The sequence below is a fragment of the Caloenas nicobarica genome, chromosome 14 (assembly GCF_036013445.1).
Source record: "Caloenas nicobarica isolate bCalNic1 chromosome 14, bCalNic1.hap1, whole genome shotgun sequence".
NCBI classification, from domain to species: Eukaryota; Metazoa; Chordata; class Aves; order Columbiformes; family Columbidae; genus Caloenas; species Caloenas nicobarica.
In genome coordinates, this window is record NC_088258.1 from 7,961,720 (window position 1) to 7,980,646 (window position 18,927).

Sequence of the window (18,927 nt, forward strand, 5' to 3'; positions counted from 1 at the left end):
CCTGACATGTAGGTTACACAACAAAGGCAATGGTGTGTAGGGCCTGGGAGTCATGGGTGTAACTCAAAATTCAAGCAGCAACCCACAGTTGAGAGGCCTCACAGGAGGGAAGGTTGCTTGCTAGTGACTCAGGGTGTCACAGGATTGCACCTGGCACCTCCCACTACCCCTGTCATCAGCGAGATCTCTTATTTCACTGTTTTCAGCCTTTTATCACTCAGCATCATTACAACTTCATCCACAAATCTGAGGATATTTGACTCTGTATGTTTTATTAACAGCTGAAGCAGAGAATGTATTTTTGGGGTACAAGTTGGGGGAAAAGGGAAGGAAAAGCAGGATTACCGATTACAGAAACAAAATGAGGACTAACCTGATCTCTGTGGATCCTTATTCAGGTGGAACCCTCCCATCATTAACATCTCTGCCTCCCTGGCCAGGAGCAGATACCGAGGCTCATCCTGGGTGCCATCATATTCACCTCCCTCATCATAGTCGGTCATGTTCAGTGCAGCATTGTACCAGTAAAGCGCCTCCTTCCAATCCTGTACTCTGAAGTTAAAAACAATTTTTGAAGATAATACAAATGTACTTTCCCTTGGAGATTCAGAAGTCAATATTGCACTAGCTTCTCAAAGGCTTGATGCTCTCCAAACAAGCAAATGTTCTCATGGAGGCTCACTAACTCTGCACTGCGTCAGGTCACTATATCACAAGAGGCTGGAGTTGCTTTATTCAGTAATTAAAGAGAAGAAAGTATCAGACTGAAGCGTCTTGCTGAGCTCAAGTCTGAGCTTTCATTACTAGTTGTATGGGTTTGGTCTGTCATTTATATTTGTGAAGATAACTGACTTAGAAACAGTCTGAAGTTGCAGAGTGTCTTGTTTCATATATACTTTTAAACCATCAATTTTTATATTGAGAATGCTCAGTGCACCTCAATGAGAAGTTTAACATTATAATAAATTTCACCATTTCCATGTGTTTCACTGTTGTGCAAAACAAAACTCATGTAAACAACAAAGACATGCTACAACACAAAAGCAGAAAATCCACTATCAACACCTGTTATATTTGGTACTTAAGGAAATTAATATTTGTCCACTTTTAAAAACTCATCTAAAATGCTAAAAAAAATCAAACCAATATATTGTATAACCTTTTGGCAAATCACAATCTATTTCTTAGTCACAATGCTGGTCCTATGCCTCCTATCAAGACAGGAGTACTGACCAAATTAAGAAAGACTTACTGAGATAAAAGCATTTTTAAACTTCTTAGAACTTAAAATCATCCTTAATTAAAAATAACATCCTCAGCATTAAGACTATGTTCCTGTGAAATTTCCATTCCTACTTCTATTATGACAAGCAGTGAAAGACTATAACTGCGACAAATACTTCTTTCATCTGACTGCATCTCATCTATAATCACTTTACAACTTCATCTATTTGTCCTGTTCTACAGCATCTTTCACAGCCTAATTAGGCAAAAAAAACCAAACCACTTTTCAAAAAAAACTATGCTTTAAAAAAAAAAAAAAATCACTAAGAAGGAGCCATGGCAGTTGTAAATACTTTTCACTTATTTTTAGGGTTCTGTGTGTTCACTTTTTCCCCACTGATCTCAAAATTTTCAAGTATGCATCTCCTAGTGAAGTCACCAACTTCAGAGCAAAAAAAAACTTGGCTATCCTTGGGCAACCTTGGTATGAGGGTTAAACTCAAACATACAGGTGGAGCCAACAGCAGAAATCATCTCTGATTTTCTTTTTGTGTTGATATATCGTGGCCTAAATGCCACTTTTGTTTACACCTGGCTAAATCTTAAGTGACTCCAAAACATTCTTTCATAGCAGCTCTTTATGCGAATGACAGACATGCAGCAAGTGCTTCTCCACCCCCTCCCCACCATGGAGGACCACCAAGTTAAGTTACTCAGTCACACACAGTACCTGTCTGAACCAAGATTTACACCTGTATCATATGCTCTTGCTACCAGAATCATGGAAGGCCGGTCTCCAGCTTCTGCTGCTCTCAGCAAGTAATCAAATCCTTTATTTCTGTTCTCCTTTGTGTCCTAGTAAAGCAAACAAAACCTTTAAAACGTGTGTTTCTAAGTAAAACCATCCCTTCCTTCCTCTAACGTTAAATGCAGTTTCTCTAAGTCAGTAATGGCTGCAACTGTTTAGTATGTCTGAGAAACAGGCCCAGCCACCAGAAATTAAGAAGCTGAATAGTAAAGATCACCTCAAAAACTTCCTGAAATTATGCAGTAATTTGCTGGCAAAACCAGGAACACGCAGCATTTTATGCTGCTTTGTCCAAGTCCTTAATTACAAAGACATCTATGTTCTCTGAAGAGGCTACAGAACACCTAACTATGGCTATTGTTTCATCTCCATCTCCTGCCGTTCTTACATTATTTTTACAATGGACTACAATTCTGCATTTTGGCATTTTCTTTGATCTTTCTGTTTACCTCCAGGGTGACCTCAGAAAGAATGTGATGTGGCAGCTGAGAGCACATGAGTCCTAAGCCAACAATGGCCTCCAGCTCCCCACAGTCTGCAGCACGCTCCAGGTGAAACAGCGCTGACTGCTGATCCCATTCCTTGTCTTTCTCACAGAAACGCCCAGCTTCGTGATAGCGAACCATGGCCAAATGAACCTAGAACACCATTATACAGGAAAGAGACACAAGTATTAAGTATGGATCTGCTGCTTCAAAAGCCCTGTGCTGATGCTTTACTTACACACCAAAATACCTCTCTGAGGTGACTACTTAATTAAAGCTGATTTTGTACCTCTGTGACTGAGCAGAGGACTAGTTTGATAATACAAGGACTCAGAGCCTGACTAGATTAAACAGACAAAATGTGATTATATGCAGTGCAGCTGCCTCTCCAGTTCTGTAAGTTTAGACACACACAGCTTTATAAACTTGACTACTAGAGATAAAAGACCTAATTCAGCAAGACAGCAGCTCCACGACGTTTTCCCACATTCGTGCGCCCTGAGCAGTATCACAGCAGGGTGCCACACCAGAGCACCAGGTCTTAGGGGCCTGTCCCAGCAGATCTGCTGGGGCCTTTGAGACCTTTGGGAGGGGGCCATAGCTAAGGGCATCCAGCCTGCAACTGCCTAATGTGTCAGCCAGCACGGCAAACAGCAGCGACCACAGGTCACAGACTTCTGCATACAGCAAGGGCCCTCACAGGAAAGGAATTAACATGGGGCATAGAAAATAAAGAACGTTATCTAGAGTAAAATCCTCCTACCACTGAAGCTTTTGTTTTCAGTGGGGGCAGGATTTCATTCCAAACATGTAATTTTTTCCTCGCCTCCTTTGAGAACATTGGAGCCTCTCAGGATGTTCAGGAAGATCTACACCATGTGTTTTGAGTGGGGGCTTAAGCCCATACTTAAACCCAAACTTATTTCACATTTGCGTTGTCTAGGATAGTCAAGAGTAAAAAGAGTTGGTCCACGCTACTGTTTTTCAGGAGCCCAGCCCTGCCTTTTTGCAAGGTATGTGGGTCAGACACACCATATCTATCCCACTGGACCTTCCTGCATGATGCCTCTGGAAAGGCAGATGAAACAACAGCACAGTCCTTCCCAAAGGAGCCCAGATGTTCCAAGTCCAAAAGCAGACAGAATCCATGGGTTCCTGAGCTCACATGTCACTTATAAAATACAATTAGGTGACAGAAAGCTACAGATATGTTATTTATTTTTACCTGCACAAATAAGTCATGCAGGGCAACACCTCTAAGTAAGTAGTAAATACAAATGTTTCTTTCCAGTTGGAAAGAACAGGATCACTAGACCCATCCTACCTTCCCAAGGACTGACTTCCCAATTTTCTTTTCAAGTTCTAGTGCATTGAGCCTCTGAATTTCATGGGCGACACATGACGGTCTGTGGATGTGGACTCTGGAAGAGTTGTAGAGATTCCATTTCTCCATGCTGATCTGAAATAGGGAATATGCTATTATTTCTATCCAAAATTAAAATTTCCATACCATTCATATAGATTACCATCCAGAATCAAAGCCTGCATTAATATTATTACTTATTAGTAAATACTGTAATTTAAGACACAGCTTTCAAAAGTCAGGTTAGTAGCTAAAGAAACACATAAAGCTCTCTATGTCTAATTCTAACATAAAATATCTTCCAAAAATGACAGCAGCAAAGCAAAGCATTATCTTAAAGTTCTGAATCAGAAACAAAGGTACTTATAAAAATAAGCACCTGAATAGTCACACTGCAAGCACTGAGGTTATCCATGCACACAAAAATTAAACCCATACTTTTCTGGTCAGAATTTGAGCTCTAAACATTTTAAATGCTGCTTGCATGCTACAACTCTAGAAAAACGAGAAGTAACAGTGCAGAAGATGATAGGCAGATGCATGCATTGGTATTTCTCAGATGTTCAACATAAATGAGAACAAACAACTTTTCAACAAAACGGGTGGATGGGAAACAGTAGCCCAAGCCAATCCTATCAGAATGAAAGCCTTTGGATGTAACACAGGGGAAACAGGACAGGGAAGGTCACCGGCACAGAACTTCAGCCTGTTAAAGCTGTTTCAATTTCCTGAAACAGCAATATATAATCATTACAAGGAAATTGTGAAAAGCGTATCTAATTGAATTATTCATTGTTGTCAAATCTGTTGTTTCCTTCCTTGCAGAATAGAGCTATTTGTTTAAGTTCATAGCCACGGAAACTAATTATCACAGAAACTATATTTTCTAAAAAAATACAAGGTCTTTTCTTCCTTAGCTAGATACACACACAGTAGAGAGAGCCACTGTCACATATTTCAAACACTGCGTGTTTTAAGAAAATAATCATCCAACCACGTATGGGACACAAGTCTAAAAATAAAGTATAGAAAGAAAATACGATCTGGTCAAGCAGAAAAAAAACAACATCCATAGAATTATTTTTTTTTTTAAAGTGAGAAACCCATGCATAATCACTAATTTATGTCAGGGAGCAGCTACAGAGCTGACAATTTGTTTATAATAGTACTTCTTTAACTGGAAAATAAAGACAACGCAAAAAAGGAGACACACACAGAGTGGTAAGTTTAATATTAATAAACATATTTTGTAGCTGAAAAGGAAGGAAGGAAAACTGACATCTGATTTAGTGATGTGAACTCAGATGGCAGATGAGTGCAACATAGGACAAGCAGAGTGGCAAACTTATAGTCTATGAACATTTCTGCTCTATTTACCCTTGCACAGCTTCCCAAACTGTCTTCATCAGATTCATGTCTTCGGTTGTTGTTTGAATGGGCCTACGTTAATGTAAAGATTTACATCATTTAATCTGAAGCAACTGATGTGTGCCAGTTATCCCTCTAGACTATTCCTATGCAGCAAAATTAATAGTGACAGTGACCAAAAGAGTTTCCACGGGATTCTTTTCTCTCAGTGGCATCACAACATAAAAAGAAACATACTGAATGGTAAAGAATGACACATCCAAGCTTTAATCCTGTAAACTGGATATCCCATGACAAATACCTCACTTTTTCAAAGGTGACAAAAGGAGTGTTATCTTTGGAAGCAGTATTCTCTTTCCTATGTTCTAATTAAACACCTAGTTAAGATCTTCAGGTAAAAACGCATTTATTTAAAAGTTTGTATTTTAAAGGAGTAATGAACTAACCCACAGGAATCATAAAGTTGGATATTATTAACTGATAACAACATTAAGTTTTGTGAGCTCTCAAGCCATAAAAAGTCATAGAGAGTCAAGAGGATAAAGGAGTCTGGAAGTACATCATATTGATGGATTCCATATAACAAGAAGCTGGCTACATTTCTCAAATGCAATACAGCATACTTAAAAAAATCCACAACAATATGCAATCACATGTGATGTTTGAAATTAAGCTCCTCATTAGAAATAGTCTTTTTCCTGTAGAAGTGTCATTAATGTTCCCAAGATAAGTAATTTTGCAACATGCGGGAATTTATTTCCAACTGTGTCCTCTTTTTAAAAAGTCTAGATCAAGAGGGATAAAAAAAAAAGATTCTTCTATGGAAGCAGTTCGAGTATGAACAGACTCAATTCTGTTAAACCCTGAGTCAGGTTCTTACCCTCTCTCTGTGATCCAGATCTTCTAGCTCACTTCTCTTTTCACTGGGATATCCACTGTCTCCACCATTTTCAAAATCCTACAGAAGGTAAAAACAAAACATCACAGCATTAGCCCCATCCTTTGTACGGATCTCAGACTGACATTTCCCACAGAGAAAACCTTCTGCTGGTTCAATGAGACATGTTGGATGGATACGCTGAATGAAAATGATTGTATGTTGCGCTGCTTCTGACAGACAGAACAGGACTTAATGACCCAGGAGTTACTGCCCAAGCTTGTGTCCTCTCTTAGGTACGTTAAAAAAAAAAATCAACGACTCACATACTTTATCAAATCAGGAGTCCACTTAATATAGTTTTCGGTCTTTAGCCAGTTAAAAGATAAAACAGTAACCGACAGTCCCTGGTACTAAGGCCTTCGTTATTGCAGGTGAGGTTGTCTAACATCCCACAGCACCAGTATTTGCAGAGGCTTCATCAATGGGGATTCTGTTTAGCTTTCATACCACAGCAGCTGGCATTAGTGCCAAAGACACAACATGCAGGCAGGGGAACAGAGACACACTTTATCTGTTAAAATACAACAGATGAAAATTTCTATAGAGAAAAAAAAAATATTGCTTTAAAATAAAACGTTCTTCCTTTACTAGAAACAGCAAATGCATGCAGGTAACGTGACCTGCGGCAATGAAAGCAGGCAGAGCATCTTCATGTGCTTTTACTGAACACAGCCTTCAGACAGTCCTTTAAAGACACATTCATTGAGGAATTGTGATCTTATTTTCTGTTGGAAAAACACTCACCCTTTGGTTATCAAGCTGATCATAGTCTCTGTGAACCAGGTTATCTACTTCATTGAAAACAGGCCAGTCTAGGAAGAAAAATATTTGTAAGGATAATGTGCTTGAGAAGAAAGCTCTAGATACCATCATTTTACCACAGTTTTTCCACAGAAACATATGTGAATTATCTGCATAGAAGTACTTTTAGTTTCATTCCTGCTCAAAGAGGAATGCTAGAGACAAGTATTCTGGACTAAATACAACACGCTTTTGTGTTTAAAACCAACAAAATAAAACGAGTCGCTGCCAAATGTTCAGAAATCCCCAAGGAAGTTATGTATGGGGCTTACTCACTAAGCATGTCCATCTTTTGGCTGTGAGGGGTTGCTGACGAAGGAGAGCAGGGTAGAGAGTCAAACGCTATGTCACTCATGCTTTCATCTCCAGAGTTTTCAGACAGGCGGAACAGCAGAGGAGGTCGACTACCAGAGACTGTTCTCACCCGGCTACTGCCACATTTTTCCTCTGTGCCACGGAGAATTGTTTGAGCAGATTCCTTGACAAATTAACAAGAAAGTCCCGTGAATAATGCTTCTCTGTATGCTAAGCATGCTACATAAGCCAACATGAGTGTTTATTAGGAGTCCTCTACAAAAGGGGGAGTATAAATATGCACACATATACATAACAATTTGCTTTGACAAGTTCTACATCCTAACAGAATACCAAGTCCTGCCATTGTTAGAGTACGAAAGAGTTCTGTTTAGGACTGAATTTCATTCAAGGTGTTTCATCAAGATCCATTCCCACTAATATCAGTTGAAACTGAGATCAGTTAAAGACAAGCAGATCTATTATTTTTTTTCTCCACAAATTAGGTTTGTGAGATACCAAACTAATTAATTATTTTACCCTTCAAAGATATACTTGATCCTAAATATATGTGTTACAAGGATCCCTATTAATTAAAGCTACAGCATCAATTCAGAGACAAGTATAGGTAAGTCAGCTTTAAACTCCTGTATTTTAAACTGCAACATTAGTGACTAAGGTGGTTTTATTTGCCATGTAAATAGCATATTTCAGTTTTATTTACAGGTCTTTTAAAGTTAGAATAAACCAGCTATACTGCTTAGTTACACTCTTTTCATCAAGCACTTACAAGCAACTTTTTATTACAATCCAAGGCATCTTTCTCTTTGCGTGAAAGATCAAATGGTTCAAGCCCCATGCTTTTGCAAATCTTGTTGCAGAAATGAGAATGAAAGAACAAGGCCATACCTCGAACACCTATGGCATTAAAAAAATAAAAAGTGAAGAAAGGGTTTACTCAAAGTTTATATGATGGTTTGCTTACTAAAAGCTAGAAGTCCCAAAGCATCTTCTAAAAAATCAAAAGAGAAAGAGAGAAAATGCTGTGTAGCACACACAGCTCAACCCACTTCCATTTTATTTTGATACCTGTAAGGGTTTGTTCATTCTCTCTCCAAAATCTTCAAAAGCTATGTATGCACAGGATATAAAAATAAATAAATGTAGCTGCATCATTGAGAAACATGCCTAAATTTAATCCTGCTTAGAAAAACGTGCTGTGCCCTATGAACAACTTCATGGATGGACACTTGGAGTTTTAAAACCATGCAAGGCTTATCTTTCCACATTCAGCTGTATCCATTTCTGCAATGTCGCAAGGAAATTCAAGGACACAATTGTTGCTTTCACATTGTAGGAAGCTACTAGTTTCATGACTTTTTTAAGAGTAGGCCAGGAGACGTGAGCTGAGATTAGCTCTCATTTTAGATCTGCCCTTGTGTGGCAGCTGCCCTGTTCAGGGATTCCTTACAATAGAACTTCCCCAGCTGTTTGCAAGACCCTCAGAAATGTGCTGGCTCAACCAGCCATGTAGCAACTACCCAGCAAGCAGCTGGGAAGAAAAAACGAGCATCCATTTGTATGTGAAACAGGATCATTGTTTTTACCTAGGTTGCCATCTCCAAAATCTGTACCGTTCTCTGTATGGATCTGAGGGTCCGTGTAAAGATCTCCAACTCCCTGGATATCAACAATAATCAGCTGGTGTCCTGAGCGCTCAAAGGTGAAGTGACTAAAGGCCTGGGAAGAACCATAGGAGATATCTGAGAGAATTCTCCCTTCATCTACTGAAAACAACAACACATATTCACCTTTTATAAATGGGTAAACAAGTCTGACAGCCATATTGGTGAAATATGACTGGTATAAACACCATGATGAAAGGAATGAGAGACTAAAAGGATGTAGCGGATTGCTTCTCCAACCTGTCCTCACTCAGAAACAAGCTAAAAGACGTATGGTGAAAAGCAGCAGTGGGAACGTGCAGGGGAAAGGAGATTGTTTTATTCCTCCTTCATGTACTGGAGATTCTGTTTCCCACTACAGCCTTCACCTTAAGAAGTGGAGAGCTGCCTGGCAGAGGGAACAACTGTGGAACTGTGAGCTCTGCAGCCCTGGGACACTATTTCCTTCTGCTAACAGCCAAAGCTGTGCCACATTTTGAAAAGAAAAAAAAAAAGTGACTATCCCCACAAATTCTCCTTCCCCTACGACACCCTCTGGGAGGTTCCCCTGAATGGCTGATCTGGCTCTATATTGCGTATCAGATAATGAAACGCACATTGGAACTCTTTAAATGCAGCATTTCAAGAATCAGGTATAAAAAGCTCTTCTCTTTGGCATAAAGCTGAGACATTAGGAATCTTCTGGGAAGGCCTCCAAAAAAGCACTGCCAGGCCTGGGGGAGGTGACTGGTGGCGACAGACAAACATTTTAACTGCAGCAAATCTCACAGAACATTTTGTTCCCAATCTGTGAAAGCATAGCACGGATTCAGCATACAAAAGACAGCCCAGAACATAAACCCTCTACTTACATTAAGCATCACGACAAATACCTTAAAAAGTGAAAAGAACAAAACCTTCAAGCCCCAGTAAAACACTCCGTTGCTATGCTGACCTGTTTGCATTTTTTGCCAGTATTTTGAAGTTCTTTTATGAGATCAAAGAATCGCTCGAAATCTGTACTTGTATTTCTACACACAATCTCAGATTCAGCTGTTCAGAGGTCGTGGCTGAAAAAACCAGATTCTTATATGCAAATGGACTAGATGTTTAGTTACATGGGTTGGGTATCTGCCCTTTGTATATTACATGAGGCACCAGAAGACTATTTAGTTCATAGTACATGAGAGGTCTCTCTCCTCGCTTTAATTTGAAGAGAGTTTGAAATATATCAATGCCTGCAATTATAATTAGTCAAAAGGCTTAAGGTTTCCAAAATGTAATAGCCATGTTCAACTCAACTAATATCAGACACCAAAATGCAATAAAGAAGTACTCAGCGCTTGAAAGAGCGGGCCCCAAATAAGGGGCAGACATACCGCAAAAAGAGAAATAAATTTGGCATTGTACTGGAAAGCCTGCAGTTTCCTTTCTTGGCAGTAATGAAAGACCTCTGGATAGAGCCAAGAAATTCCCTGCAGCAGACTCTATGGAAAGCATTAAACAAAGCCTCACTTGCGGAGTAAGACGAATGTTGTCGTCTCGCACAAATCCAGAATTTGAGTTGTATTTGATGTATTTGCCCTCAATGTAATGTTCCAGATGAAAGAGAGGCTTTCCAGGTCTGTTCTTCATTTCAATAATACAGGTCTGCACTATATCCACCTGGGGAGGGAAAGAAGATAAACAGTGACTAACAGAATACCATCTTCAGATCAAAGTGTGTGTGAATCTGCCAGCTGTGAAAACTTTCCCAATGAAAGAGGCTGAACAACTGCAAAGATCTGTCTGTTTAACAAGGGAACAGGGGAAGAGTCACATGCTTCTTAGGTTATTGGAGGTATTCCATAAATTAAAAGCAGTCACTTCAAAACAGCTCACTTATGCAACAAATCCCTCTGAAAAATTCATAGTAAGTGTTGGCTTCCTATTTCATTTTTGTGTGTACCTTAAGAGTACACTGCAAAGAGTCTACACCATAACACAAAACTTACAGTAACTACTCCACAAATGGAAGAAATGCCTCTTCAGAGAAGGACTGAAGACTTCTACCACTCAGAGATTTCTGTATCCTGCCTCACCTCCCTCCTCTGTCCCAGGAGAAACTACCACAACTCTCACTTTGCTTATATCATTCCCCCCACATGGCATTTAAAACGTCTAGATTTCTAGATTCCTCTCTGTGAGACAGGTTAGTTATTAACTTACCCTCACATGAGAGGCAATGCACATAGTGCACCTATTCAAAAGCACTCATTTTGGCTATTACATTGTTATGGTCCTCACATGGAGGCACACTTCTTGACCCCAGTATCTTGTCACATGTCACACACAGTCTGTGGTACAGCCAAGAGCAGGAACCAGGATATCACAGTGCCTCAACACCACTCTTCCTACAAGACGCCTCTTCCACCCATTTGAAGTCAGTTATGCTCAGGCATTCAGTACCAGCTATGGATTAAAGGGACCTGACGGTTTCACTGATACATACCATGGACACACACAACAACGAGGAGCTACTGGCTGGGAGCGCATGACAGTTGCAGTCCTTCATCCCTGCACTTTAATTTCTTGTCTTTTAAAAAGCTAACTGCTGCTGAAGGTGTTTTTTGTCCAGGATGCAACAGCCAGCTTTGACCAGCGGCTATCCAACTTGCCAGCGTGGAAAAGGACAAAGCTATGTTTGCTGTACAAATGTTTAGCACGGACCCCCAAACCAGAAATATAGCCAGCAAAGCAGTACAACAACCTCTTCCTGTGTGTGCTGATACACATCCCTATCACAGAGAACGGGAACTTCTCTTGATACCCTGAGTCCAGTCTGATACTCCATCCACCTGGGAGTTTCATACATCTTAACACTCTGCACTAAACGCAATGTGCTAGTATTGTCACTGAGACACCTAAAGGAAACAAAACTACTGTATCTTCATTTTTTTGGAAAATTCTTGACCATTCCTCAGAAATCTATATTTGAATAGCTTTGTAAAGTTATTCAGGTTTCCAGGTCTTCTTAATAAGCAATGCTAGTTACATGTCTAGAAAGGTTTGCAAGATTTAAGCCTCTACCTTCCTGGAGTACTAACAGTTAAGTGTTTGCTGAGACTGCTGCTGGCAACAAATTCTGTGACATCTCTGGTTTTCTCAAAAGCAGCTGGGCAAATATCAAAAAGAGCAATACAAACACTGTTTTATTTCAGTCTTCAGTCAACAGCTGAGAAGACTCAAGACATTCACAAACACATAACCTCTAATTCTGGAAACAAAGCAATTTCTGCATTTACTTCATTAAAAATCAGCTACCACTTAATGGAAAAACACAGTAGGGCAGAAGAATCTAAGTAATTTAATGGAATGTGAACAAGTAATTCTCTCTAAATTAATCTGAAAACTAATCTAATAGGAGAGCAAGACCACATTTTTGCTTAGCAAGATCTTTGAATGTACCTGTTTTGGTGGCTTGTGCCGGTTGTACTCTTCTCCCCAGAGTTTTGCTTCCATCTGAAGTCGGACATCCTCAAAATACACATCCCTGCCCACACTCTCTATGTATTGCTTGGCAACATAGTTATAGGCACCTTTCCAGTTCTGTGTGTGTAAGAAGTTGGACAGCTTTTTCCTGAAAGACAAATTGATCATTGGTGAACAGAAAACCAAGAACTTTAATTCAATCTTCCCCGCTTCTTTGCCTGCACAGACAGAGCCAGGCCCTGAGATCAACGTTACCCTCAGTTATTTACCAGACATTTCTAGCTGAAAAGTGAAACACAGGTAGGGGACAAGGGAAAAAGCGACATTCCATACAAATGGCTGGGACATGCCAAAGTGCCTGTCTGATGTGACTGCAGCTAGTTCTACCCTGAACTTCCTCACTTACTCATTTCTTTTCCCTCCCCACTTCCCTCAAACCCGGAGTACAAAGGGCTGGTGCCACCTCAACACCCTGTCCTAATGCCAACAATTATTTTCTGCAGAAATTAACAGGGAGTGGCCTTTCAAACATGATCTGAGAGGAGAAAATCCTCTCCTATGATGAGAGCGAACTGCTGCCTTCTCAACACACAGGGGTGAGTACTTAGTATCCCCCATGACATAAGAAGGAAAACTGCTTGTGACAGTTTTTATGACGTAGCTTTTAACTTTTTTTGATGTGCAAATCTTGAATCCACAGGTTTCTCAAGAGCAGGGAAAAAGGAAAAAAAAAAAAGGACTTTATGACTTTAACAACAGAGAATCTGCTGGCTGTCAACAAACGGATTAGGCAGTTACCCAGTGGTTGCAGAAGATGCCAACATTCAAGTCAAATGGGGAAAAGTTCCCATTGTTATCCAGAATTTCAAACCAGACCGTCTTCTTTCCCAGAGCAACCTCATCCATTTATACAGGACTCAAGGGAAAAAGCACTCATCCTCCCTTTAGCTCTCCTAAGAACTTAATTCAACAGAGAAGATGGCAAAAAGGTATAAAACCCCTCTACTGTGGAGACCCCCACAACGACAAGCCAGTCTGAAGGGGGAGGAGGAGTATCTAGATTAAGGCATAGCTGGCTGCCGAGCAGTTCTCACATTCTGCTCAGTAACAAACAACGGTTCTCTGAGACTTTCTTTGTGACATGGCAAATTGTACTTTTTGAGAAACAAGTAGCAGCATCCAGCCTCAGCCATCCCTCTCCTTTCTTTCCTCTCTCCCTCCCAAGACTTTGGTGCAGAGGTAGAAGTACAGGAATGCTTTAAAGGCAAAGCAACTCCCAATTGTCTGTCCTCCTGCAGGGACAGGCAGACAGTTGCTATAACATAGGCCTTGGAAAGAAGGAACAATGAAGTGTGATAAGAATTTTGGCCAGGATTTGAAACCTTTCCAGTTCTCTGAAGAAACAAATTTCTCTCCATAAAACAAGGCAGCTCACGTGCTCTTCCAAAGCCAACATTCCCTAAAGTTCGTTGAGCCAAGTGCAGCTAATGCTGTCACTGTAACAACTAAAGACTTGCAGAGTTTCAAAATCCCAGAAGAGAGAGCTCCAGATGGGAAATATCAGTGCACCACTGAGAGTTATGGAAAATCCAGGAGCAGGAAGCCAACTTTTCTTTTCTTTGTACAAGAGGTTAAGGCAAAGCTGCAAATATATATTTCTGTTTATGACACTACTCATGATATTTTGTAAAGGGGAATCTGGTCATTCAGAAACAAGAGCTAAAAGCAACATCAGCAGCAATGTCAGCAGGCTGAGATTTGTTACTTCCTATGCTTCGTTCACTGCTGTCTCTATCTGACTTCATAAGATCAGAGCCACGAGCATGAACTGATATTGAAACAATGCCAAACTGGAGGACTGAGGGGTTATTTTTCCCCCTTTTTCCTCAAGTTCAAAATATCATGTTTTGTCATTCAGAAGTTTCTTTCTTTCCAGAAGTTAACCCAGACACGAAATGCAGTTTGCTGGATTCTGTAGTTGGAAAGACCCAGGAGCAGCCTTAAACACACACATGTACATTTTCCAGGAAACATTCATTTCCAGAGCCCAGCAAGGGTGGAGTACTCTTCTAGTACAAACTGATCTATAGTTAGATGCTGATGCCTGCAACTGTTATTTGCTAACACTCTCTGCAGAAAGAGAAGTTCCTCCTCCATCTGCCCCCAAACTTTACCCTTTCAGAAAGAGTAACTGTTAATATTCAAGCTCTGCCTTACTCAGAACAGGATTATTGTAGTACACGTGATCCAAAGTAAACTCTGGGTGGAAAACCTTCTCTACCGAGGGAGGCTTCCAAGTTGAGATTGCACCATCCAACTATTCTTTCCCCTTTCCTCTGCCTAACTATGGGTCGTAAGTTGGCCTTCAGACTGCACACACCTACGGCCTCACATCAAATTCGAAGATATTTTAGCACATTAGGGATACAGGAATAAAGTAGTTGCTTCTGTACTTCTATGAGTATTTTGCCTCCAAGAGATGGTGGAAATAGCATAAATCTATGAATTGCTAATTGATAGGCTGATCATACTTGCTGGAACTAGACATGACTGCACTTTATCCATCCCATTGCAGTTCCAGTACGGGCAGTGGCTTGACTTTCCAAAGCCAGGCATTACACTTACTTGTGCTTCCCTTAAGAGAATGTTCTGCTTTCTGCACCCCACTCCCTGTGCTGTGGCTGAAGTCACACAAACAGGAATAAATCCCTCAGGTATGTCTTTTAGACAGGCACTGCAGGGAGCTAATGGGGAGCCACACTTTACACAAGTTCCACCACACCTAAGCAAAATTTGAGTCAACACAGAAGAAAATACTGCGTGGAGGCCAAAAAAGATAAAGCCAGCAGATACTTACGTTCTGAAGCACTCTCGCATTGCTCCACGGCCAAAAGGCTAGGGAAAAAGAAAAAACAAAAACCCAGCATTGCCATTTCCACAAAACTCCTAACCAGCAGGAGACACAGAGACACAAGTATGTCTTCCCCCTTTATATCCCGCAGAAGCAGTTCTCAAACAGGCTCAATATAGTATCTGTCTCATCAAAGAAAAGTGAAAACCCACTGGCAGTGTAAATAGGAATCTGAGGAAGAGACATTAGGAATAAGCTCCCCCTCAGTATCCCACAGTGCAGACATCACACGTCTTTTTAAAGAAGCTATTTAAATTCTCTCTCCAGTTTGGAGACAGCTCCGCTGTCACTGACTAGAGAAGCTGGCTTCACAGATCTCATGCTCACTGCATTGAGGCTTCTGTGCAGGATGTGCCAAACAAAGCATCACCTCCTCAGACAATAGATACTATGTCAGTAGCACACAGCAAGGTAACTCCAACACACCACCAACCCCACGATTTAACTGGGAAGCAACAGTAGCTTCTACTCACACACACTGAAAATTCAGTCTGTTTTCATCCTAAGTGCAGAAATCATTTGGAAGCATGCAAAATAGCAGGACTATTGCCCGGCAGGGAGATGAGGCCAGCAGGAAATGGGAGGTCTGAAATGGGAGGGAGATCATTGGGAACGGAACAAATGCCTCATGTTGTCAATGGAAAAGGGCTGACTCTGTGTTCTACTCTACTCTGGGGAGAAAAGGCTGTTGGGACACCAAAATATAATTGATGTGCCAAGGAAAAAGAGAGGTAGGAGAAAAGAATGACGCTGAGACTTCAAAATTTCTATATGAGAAAAACATCTTGCTGCCACCATTTAGTAACAGGAAGGAAATGACAAATTTGGCTGCTAATAAACATGAAGGATGGTGTGATCTTACTTGTGAAGCCATCTTGATGAGGACTTCATCTTCAACCCAGTCCCCAGTAACTGCATTGTACCTGCAAAATCAGACATGCCTCTTAGAAAAATGCAGAGGGAACCCAAATCCTCCCATCTCCAGCACCTATCCTTCCTTTTCTCTAGCTGACTGCTAAAAAGTGCTGCTGCCACTCCAACACAAAAACTTCAAGTCTTCCTATCACATTCCTGCCCTCCTTACTTCAGGATGTATGGCTCTTTGAAATGACACTGAATCGTATTGACAATGAACAGGTTCCACTACCCAAGCTAAACTTTTGCAACAGTACAAATTAGGCTTTATCTGCTTTGGCATTACATCTCCTCTGTGATGCCCAGGCAGTACTTTGGGGCAGAAAGAATATTACCAAGTGCTACACACTGGAGAGGTTGTCCCCCACAACCCTGAGCTTGCATAAACCTGGTTCTGGCTGGGAATCTGCCGCAGGGTTGTGGATGACATGAGCAGAACGCAGCATCAGGTGTGGCTGTGAAAAGCAGCGGGGCCAAGAACTGCCCAACACTGCACCACATGAGGAGCAAGTCTCTGCACAATCCTATGATAACACAAAGAGTACCACTGTGGTTTCACCCCACCCCCTTAACTCCCAACACAGTAAAAGCCAAATTGAGAACCACGGTGGCTGAGTCACCAACACATGATTGTTCCCAGCCCAGTTGCCCCCACCTGCACTGAGTACTTCACGCAAGCAAACACTCAGATATCCCTTTATATATTCTCTATCACCACAGTTTGCAGCAGACAAAACAGGAGGAAAGAGGAACATCAAACCCATCTCTTTTTAATAGGGTATTCAGGTAGCTCTAAACCAATATCATAACTTATTTGTATTTTAAAATATGCAAACTATTTCAGGACTGCGTGGCTGACCAGAGACAGATGCAGTCTATGGGGAAGAAGTGCACTGCAGTGTTACGTGATTGGGAGGCCTCTCCAAACACTGATGCTAAGTGGTAATTAACTGGCCTCTAACTCCTACCCCTTCCACCCAGAAACCTGTGTCAGTAGGGTAAATGTCTTGGCAAAGCCTGTACTAAAGCACAGAGAAAAAATTAAGGGCCAAACTCAGTTTCAGCACATACACCATGCTGAGCTGTTCTGGGCTTTATAAGGATTTAAATTCCAGCCACGTGCAGCAATACTGCATGGAACAGCGAAACTGCTATTTTGGGAAAGGCACAGAGTGTTATGTTGCTTTTTTTTCTAAACTATTTAAATTAAGTATGCTGCCTCTTTATTGGGATTCATTTCCTTATTAGATTAAGTTTACACCATTAATAAATCAACTAGAAAAATACTTTTCAGCCTTGCTTCCTATCTGTGTGGTGAAACTCACAGACACTACTTAGGTGAGAGAAAGACTGTGACACTGGTTTGCTGAAAGGTTTATTTTCCGATGATGTGCAATATTTACATATTCCTGGGAGATTCAGTTAAGACACACTCACTCTGGGCATTATCAAAAGTTCTTCGGCCATGTAAATACACATGTTCTGCACTACACAAACACAGCCCTTGCATAAACAAGCACATTTTGTTTAACATCAGCAATAAAAGCAGAAAGACCCACAGACCTGTAACGAGTGGCTTGTTCTGTCTCAATGTCCTCAAGATGAAATTCTGCCCATGGATCAGGCATGTGCTTAGCTTTCTGAATTGCATGTTTCCAGGTTTCCTGAAGAAATTACAAACCAGCAGGTTATTCATAGTCAGCTGCAGCTCACGACAACAGCAAAATGCTACAAAAATGGGCAAATTCCCAAGCCCCCAAAGCACCCACCCTTCAGAGCAGGGACCAAATGGTACAGAGGACCACTCTGACATTTTATAGCTTCAAGTACAATGAAACACAGTTCAGAAATATAAAGCAACAGGTTTCAGTTCAATTTGCAACACCATAAAGTTACTGAGAACAGAATCTGGTTTAGTGTATATCAAATATCATTTGCAAAACCTGTTGTAATTTGCAAATATCTCTAACAAGTGCTGCAAACAGTAACAAGTCACACCTAGATTATATTAATTCACTTTTATGTTTGATTTTTAATGTTTTGTAACTAATGGCATATGCTGGCAACATAAGCATAAAAAAGACCATTAGTGATAGAGCAATATGAAGGAAGAAAAAAAGTTTTGTAAACCCCAAGGCCTCCAAATTGCACTCAGCATAAGAAGAAATTAGCATGTTGTAAAAATGGATTATTACAACAATTCCAGACAAGTAGCTATTTCAATCTCCACCAAGTCAACAGTTAAAAAAAAAAAAAAAATCAAAATCAAAGGAGTTTTGTGAAATATAGAGTCCTCCTCTACCAGCCAATTTGGATGCTTTTTTAATATTTTGATCTCCCTCTTTTTACATTGCACTGTTCCAAGATAGTTGGAGATACAATCCTGTGATGTGCCAAAGGCTGCCTGCAAGGTGAGCAGGAGAAACGGCCACTCTGCACTCCTGACAGTAAACAAACACTGAGCTCTGAGATTTTGTTACTGCCCCTCTGACTGAATTTCAAGGATGCAGAAACAGTAACTTTTAAAATAGTTTTATTTGTTTGGGGTTTTTTTCCTTTGGAATTTACATCTCGGTCATAACTTTTTAAAAAAATGCAGTATAAATTGATGTCAGTAATGACATCGAGGAAGTTTTTGAAGCAGCAGAGCTTTGAAATTATTCATGTTTGGTTTTATTTCAGC

At 40.6% G+C, this 18,927-nt stretch overlaps 1 protein-coding gene across 5 annotated transcripts in view; it reads right to left on the bottom strand.

Annotated features, from left to right (window-relative positions):
- Positions 1–18,927, bottom strand: part of EEF2K (eukaryotic elongation factor 2 kinase) — a 31,587-nt gene that overhangs the window by 3,328 nt on the left and 9,332 nt on the right. For all 5 annotated transcript variants that reach the window (XM_065644598.1, XM_065644594.1, XM_065644597.1 and 2 more), the window contains 15 exons: positions 17,808–17,908; positions 16,192–16,252; positions 15,276–15,313; positions 12,395–12,566; positions 10,463–10,612; positions 8,891–9,023; positions 8,074–8,201; positions 7,266–7,467; positions 6,933–7,000; positions 6,129–6,206; positions 5,258–5,320; positions 3,842–3,976; positions 2,482–2,670; positions 1,955–2,079; positions 374–552 (listed from right to left, as the gene is read on the bottom strand). In XM_065644598.1, the coding sequence (XP_065500670.1) occupies positions 374–552; positions 1,955–2,079; positions 2,482–2,670; positions 3,842–3,976; positions 5,258–5,320; positions 6,129–6,206; positions 6,933–7,000; positions 7,266–7,467; positions 8,074–8,201; positions 8,891–9,023; positions 10,463–10,612; positions 12,395–12,566; positions 15,276–15,313; positions 16,192–16,252; positions 17,808–17,908 (1,822 nt within the window). The remainder of the gene's footprint in view (positions 1–373; positions 553–1,954; positions 2,080–2,481; positions 2,671–3,841; positions 3,977–5,257; positions 5,321–6,128; positions 6,207–6,932; positions 7,001–7,265; positions 7,468–8,073; positions 8,202–8,890; positions 9,024–10,462; positions 10,613–12,394; positions 12,567–15,275; positions 15,314–16,191; positions 16,253–17,807; positions 17,909–18,927) is intronic.